The following is a 7,145-nucleotide window of genomic DNA, read 5'->3' as shown; positions in this document are numbered from 1 at the left end:
ATTGCCTTAATTTACCAACACAACTTCAACATATACCAAAAAATGGTATTGACAAAGAAAGCTCCCTTTCTCATATTTTTACATTATTTCTTCCTTTTGGTACTTTTTATTTTAACGGAACTTGAGTAATCTGTCCCAAAGTCATTTTATCCGTGAGAAAGAAAGTCACGACTGCAATGATTTTGTAAGTTCTGGATGTTTACACCAATCGGTTATCTTTTATGAGAAAGAAAAATAATCTCTAGATGATCTTTTTACCCTATACTGGACATTCTGACATGGGGACACCATTCACCATTTAGCTTCACTCAGCTTATCGTTTTCACTTATTCATTTAAAAATGTTGGATTGACCCTTTAATCAACATGCCATTGCAATTGACCGATCCGAACAGTTCATTGCCTCATGCTGTGGGAGGTCACGGGTCTGTACTTAGTACGGCCATCCAATCAGAAGGGATGAAGCGATTACCCTCCCACTTTGTGGTTAACTTGTGCACGACTTACCGATCTACAATATACCACACAAGAATATACGCTCGTCATCCAATCAGAGACTTCATTCTTGATCACTTTCGTCGCTATTGTCCATTCAGGATATCAAACGAGGAGCATTATGACCAATCAGAACTTTCTATAACCGCCACGTGTATGCTTTTTTTTTTTTTTTAATGTCAGTTATCAAATGACATCATTTTGGCTCAGTTCCAGGTTAACCACTCTTAACTTTTGCAATGATCTTCTTCAATAATCATCTAAATTTCTGGCGAGAAAAAGAGTATATAAGATCGAGCAACTCACAACCATTTCAATAGCTGCTGGTTGTTATTCATCTTACGACCATCTGCTTCAATAGTTCTCAAGATCTCCTCTGTCGTTTTTTTGGACCATCGCAGACTTATACAACCGGTGAGTAAATCAGTTCAGTTTATATTAAATCATAAAGTTTTATTTCTTCACTATTTGACAGATTTCCTTGAATTTCATATCCTTTTCTGTTTAATCATAATGTATAGGCTATATATCTTTTATCAAATTTTCATGGTCGAGTGGATCGAGGACTCCGCTCTCAATCAGAGGGTCCGAGGTTCGAGCCTCAGGCATGTCCGTCAGCGAGGCATTTTATCTACTTTGATGCCTTTTTTTTAACCTTTAGAGGAATAGTTGGATGCGAAAAGTTGGGAGCGGATTTGTCATGGCAATGGCGTATCCCCACTGGGAGTGGAGATGGTGCACACATTGTGTGTAGGTTTTCACCTCTTCTTTCATCCCCTCTGCATTTCTTATTCCTATTTCCCGTACCATATACATGTACATATTTTGTTCGTTATTGTGTTGTTTCCCCCTATAACAACAATTACACATTTTAGCGGGTTGATAATGTTAACTTGAGTAAGAGACCCTGCCGCAACAAGCTATTGCTTTTGATAAGGTTCTGTTTTTATGTTCTATTCTCACATAGGCTAATTTATAGTGCATTGTCCGATTTTCGAGGATATAGAAGTTGATTTTGTCAGTTGAATCCTGTACATTTTGTCTTGTATTGATTTAAGAATGTATCCTTATTTGAGCAAGTGTCAGCCAATATTTGGTTAAGCATTAATCAATATTGGGGGCAGATTTTGGCAATATCCTACAGCCAATACCCATAATATCACGCTTAATAATCATTTTATGGAATAATCAAATAACATGTATTCGATTATTTTGGCCTCCTTCTCTCTATCTCCCTCTCTCTATCGATTTTCATTCCTCTTCCTCTCTTCTCCCTTACATTCTCTCTCCTGTTTTACTTTTTTTTTTATCCTTTACCTCTCTCTTTCCTTTCCTCTTCCTTACCCCATCTCTCTTCCTTCCTCTCTCTGTATCTCTTTCTTCATGGCAGGGTAGAAATGGGTCGTTTCACAGCGGTCGCGCTTCTCCTTGCTCAGCTGATTGCCATCTCACTTGCGTGTTCCAGTGGTGGTGGCGGTGGTGGTGGTTCCAACATCCCCCGCTCTAACTCCGGTCGCCCTTTTGGTGTAGACCTATCCCGCAACACGGAAATGTACCCGGACTACAACTCGCGATATGGCACCGTTGGTCTCGGGCTTGAACATCGGTACGTCACGTGACACATTATAATTGTCTTCTGTTCCTGACCTCTCTCTCTCTCCCTTTCCATTACTCTCACCCTTTTTACTCCAATTATTAAAGTGCCATATATTTTTATTTGGGCAATCATGGTGTGCTGCAATTCTCAATCTTATACCTTTAACAGCAAAACCTCCGCATCGCTCGCACCCTTCCACCATGCTTACACGAACCATTTAATTACATTTTAAATGAATTGGGGTATCCACGGTACCCCCTGTTCCTCTTCCATTTGATTCTACCTGACTTATGAGCCCCTCCCCCACTCCCGTCAAAACAGGAACAGCCTCCTGATCACCCTTCAAAACTAGCACCTCTCCACAACGCTTCATTGCTTACTTTGATCGTCTATGGACGTCTCATAATTCTCCTGTCGCTAAACTTTTAAGAATGTTTGTTTTCTTTTTAATGTAAAATAATATGTGGAATAATTGGAATCTATAGACGGTTTTTGCTAGTGCCCTTCTTACAGATGCTAAGGGGAAACGAGTTAATGGTAGTAGAATAGCTCTCATTAAATTTGCACATCCTCCACAATTTCCATAACAATTCTATGTATACAAGCCGTTTTGCATTAAAATAATCCTGGTCGTTGTATTCAAATTCAATTCAAATTCAAAGTTTATTCAACACTCTTCATAAAAACATTTAAAACATACAAATACAGAATGGAGTTATAAATATTAAAAAACACAAAAAGGTGATAACAAATACAATGGCAATTTATAAGAGCATTTGGGATAGGCAGAAAGGAGGGAAGTTCCTTATATAAAAGCCTACCCCTAAAAACACACATACATGAAAACGAGAACAATAGAACAGAACAAAAAAACAAAGAACATATTAAAACTTACTATCATGCACGATCAGAGTATATAAGAAAAATGTCAAAAATTTGTCTATACTATTGATACTAATTATTATACTTGTTTAACAGAAATTGTTTATATTTAATTTTAAAAAGATTGAGAGTTTTGCATTTTTTTATTTCCTGAGGTATACTATTACTAATATTAAAAATTATGCATATCGATTACATTCAGAATTCCAAGTTTACAAAATAAAGGATTACAGTGAGCATAATATTGGGAATGGGTTATAATGCGTATTGCTTTCTTTTGAAGAATAAGTAACCTTAACATATCATTTTTATTAAAATTTGCCCATGCAACTATACAGTAATTAAAATATGGTGTTATTAATGTATGATACAACATTTTCAAAATATTTAAGGGATAAAAATGAACTTTATATAAAATACCAATATTTTTTGCTATTTTATTGCACACCACATTTATATGCTCATGCCACTTCAATTTATGATTAATTACAATACCTAAAAACTTAAGATTATCTACACGTTCAAAATTATGATCATTTACTCGTAAGTGCATGTTGTTAAAATCAATATTTCTATTTGTAAAAACCATAAACTTAGTTTTATCATAATTTAAAACCAATTTATTATGTATTAGATCGAATGAACAAATAGTTTGGAAATAAGCAGTGAAGAGATTTTCTAGAATCAAAGAAAATAAAGGAAATCTATTTCCTTCTTTTTTTCAATACTACAGGTCCGTTTACTCTCAAATTTAATCAGGGTCATTATAATGCCAAAGAGGTTCTTTCCATTGAAATTCCTCGAAATCGGAGAGGGTGCACAAATGAGGGGTATACATTTAAGTCCAAGTTTTCTATCGAAATTCATTTACAGTTATCATACATGTTGGTATAATCGCCTGTCTGATTATCAAGATATTTATGATTGGAAATTTGGGCCAAATTTTGCGTTTGCCAAACGGTTTTCATAACACTACAGTCTATTGGGGGAAACGAGTATGGAAACACCGGTCACTCAAAGATTTTTTTATTTTTGAGGCACTTCTTGATCATTTTGAAGCGCGATTTTTGAGGGCTTCAATATTTTACCATATCACAGACACTGGTAGCACGCAAGGCCATGCATCTCAGATTTAACGTTGTAAAACGATGCCTTTGATATCCAATCTTTTTTACCATTCTTGTTCTTTCTTTTCGGATTACTAGCCCAAGCTCTAACTTCGACATTAACGTGAGACCCGGAGTCGCAACAAGCGATATTCTCAACGGACAATTCCGACCACAGGGCGATGTTGAACTGCAGTACCGGTTCGTGTTTTTGTTTGTTTTGATATTGTTGTTATTCATTTCGTTTAGTTCGTTATCAAAAACACAAGTTTGAATTAATGAGTATACCGTACTGAACAAGGAAACACAATACTGTCATTAATCATCTAAAGAGGATTTACCTCAGTATGTGCTGGGTCGTCGGGTCTCGATCTGAGACTGCAGTGGGCAGCGCCATGACAGTCAACTTAAAAAATGTGTGGTGGGTGGGTTCATGACTCAACTCGCTAACTGGTAAAGCGTTTATGACAAATTATTGCACGTAATTAGTATATTTTTGTTTTGCTATGTGTTGATTTTTGTACTATTTGTTTTCTTTTATTTCTGCCCCATAATGTATCACCACAAAGTAAACTAGGCTGCAAATATTATTTTCGTTTTATTTTTTTCATATCATGTGTCTGTAAGAATGTTTATTATGATACGCGTATGAGAGAAATATACTTTTAATAGCATCATTCCAGTTATGATAAGTAACAGTTACAAATAAGTTAATGGGAACATTTGCGTAAGAAGCAGCGCTTCTCATTAGCTATATCAATTTAATCACAGCTATGTAAATAATTTACCTCTAATTAGGCGTTTGGGTCACAAATTCGCCAGGCCCATGGGTGTGGGAGGGGGGGGGGGATAGGTAGGCTGTCCTCTATTGCTCAAATATTCACAATATCAATGCCTGTAGAGTGATTGTTGCTTGCCCAAATATTAGCTGACGTTTGCCTAAATATGACTAATTTGAAAGTCTCCAAACAGCAGCCTACTTTCGAATTGTACTCCTAAAGAACTTGTCTATAATTGCTAAAATTATAATAATGTTGCATTTGGAATAGTATATGAACAGATTCTTTAGCTCGTTAAATATATTTTGTGAAGTAATAATGTTGTACTTTTATATTGAATAATGGTATACAAACTCAATTCAAATTTCAGCCTGATTTGTGTTTCATAAAGAAAAAATTTGTCAAGAAATAATAATCTCCTCGTAATGAGTATGAACACTCAGGAACACAAACAGAACAACGTGATTGCTAAAGTTACTTTACGTATTATTTTAATGGAATTTGCAAATAGTGTACTGTTTTATTAAATTGAATGTTCTTTACGAATCTGCTCAAACTTCTTACAAATCTCTTCAATCCCCATCTCTCTCTCTCTCTCTGTCTCTCTCCCTCTCTCTCATCCCCATTTCTTTGTCCCTGTCGTTCTCTCCAATCTCTTTCTCTCTCTCCACCTCTCTCTCTCTCTCTTTTCTCTCTCCCTTTCTCTCTCTTAAACATTATCATCACTATACAGGCCGAATGATAACACCAGGTTGGGCGTTGGGGTCGGTGTTGGTCCAAATGGTGACCCACGCGCGAACGTCGGATTGAACATTCGGTAAGTTATTGGCTTTTCTAACCTCTCCTTTTTTGGTGGTACTAAGGCCTGTCTTAGCACCACCTAAAGTCCTGGACTATCTTTTGGCCCAACCCCTCTTTACCGCTCTTTAAGGGAACCATTATCGATATTTCTTTTTTTTACATTGGTAGATGGAAGAGGGGAAGGGGGTAGGGTGTGTACATCCCCACGAAATAATGTATACGTAATCTTTGTTATCATAATATGAGCTATGTATAGAGAAACACTGGAGAATTTTTTTTAATATGATTAAGAATAATAATAAAATTATGTTGTGTCAAACTTATTATTCATCTTTCATCACAACTCAAAACATTGATATAGTTTCCTTTGTCCCCCCTCCAAAAAAAAATAGCTTCAGGCGCAGCATCGAAAATGAGACCGTGCACAATATCGACATCAGCAGGAAACTCTTTGAAGTACTCGACCTCAACGGTGACGACCAGCTTGATGTTAAAGAATGGTTCGATGACGGTGGTAAAGTCAGACCATTTTCTGACATGATCGGTGATCACGACAATAACTGTAAGTGGAAGAAAGTATTCTCTCAATTTCAAGCGTGATGCACTTCTGACTCTCCAGTAGAAACATTTTTCGGGAGAGGGGCATTGACAGAGACAATTCGATCGATCGATCTATCTCGAGAGAGAGAGAGAGAGAGAGAAAGAGATAATTGAGACATGCATAGGGATATGGAGTGAAAGACGTGAAAATTCGCAGACGAAATAACACACCTCACCTGTATTTGTGCTCTTTAAAGTAATTTCGAATAAAGGGTTTGATTAAAATTATTGTTAACGGAATGTATAAGAGGTAATCATCTTCATCAGTTATACCATTTCTTTCTCACTTACTATTATCGCTCGCACCATTCACATGCTCTTTTCTTTTTACTCTTGTCCCTTGTTCAATCTTTCCTCGCCATGCATCCTCGCAGCTGATGAGATGATCTCGCTTGAAGAGTTCCTCGCCATTCCTGTCGATCCTGCTCTCATCGCGGCCATCGATCATATGATGAGGAGCGACCAAGACTGAAACCAGTGACGTCATAAAGGTCGATGCCGACCCCTTCCCTCGGTTGGAAATGCTCTAGACCGTCCTTATTTAGGGGCGGGAATTTCCTATCTATGCGTATTCAGTTTGTGCTTTGTCGTGCGTAGAAGGACAAGGGTGGGGCTTATGGGGTGGGCCGTAGAAATAATACCATGGCTATGGATGGGAAGAATTAAAGTAAGAGGTAATTCAAATGTGGGTTGCCAAATCAATGAAGAGAACAATAACTTCTTCTTGATGTCGTAACTGTATGACTTGTGTAGAAATTGGATATATCTTTTTCAGTCATACCATTTGAATGACTATTTTATTTTATTTTAGAGGGGAGATATGCGGGTCTAACCCTGAATTGCGGCCATGCATTTCCATGCTTTATACTTGCATTTTTTGATATAT

The 7,145-nt window shown here is 37.0% G+C and overlaps 1 protein-coding gene across 2 annotated transcripts; it reads left to right on the top strand.

Moving 5' to 3' along the window:
* Positions 1-712: 712 nt before the first annotated feature.
* Positions 713-6,733, top strand: LOC753346. 2 transcript variants are annotated; one of them, XM_001175931.4, is made up of 6 exons: positions 713-908; positions 1,885-2,100; positions 4,179-4,280; positions 5,592-5,675; positions 6,052-6,221; positions 6,634-6,733. In XM_001175931.4, exons 2-6 carry the CDS (start codon positions 1,892-1,894, stop codon positions 6,729-6,731), a joined length of 663 nt encoding a protein of 220 aa, XP_001175931.2. In that variant the 5' UTR covers positions 713-908; positions 1,885-1,891; the 3' UTR covers positions 6,732-6,733. The 2 variants fall into 2 exon arrangements, with proteins under 2 accessions (XP_001175931.2, XP_011661738.2); XM_011663436.2 differs by having other exon boundaries at positions 714-908; positions 1,890-2,100.
* The last annotated feature ends 412 nt before the right edge of the window (positions 6,734-7,145 follow it).

This window comes from Strongylocentrotus purpuratus, unplaced genomic scaffold (assembly GCF_000002235.5).
Source record: "Strongylocentrotus purpuratus isolate Spur 01 unplaced genomic scaffold, Spur_5.0 spur5_scaffold_1, whole genome shotgun sequence".
Lineage (NCBI taxonomy): Eukaryota > Metazoa > Echinodermata > Echinoidea > Camarodonta > Strongylocentrotidae > Strongylocentrotus > Strongylocentrotus purpuratus.
The sequence above is the reverse complement of the archived record's forward strand: the minus strand, read 5'-3'. Positions and strand labels throughout refer to the sequence as shown.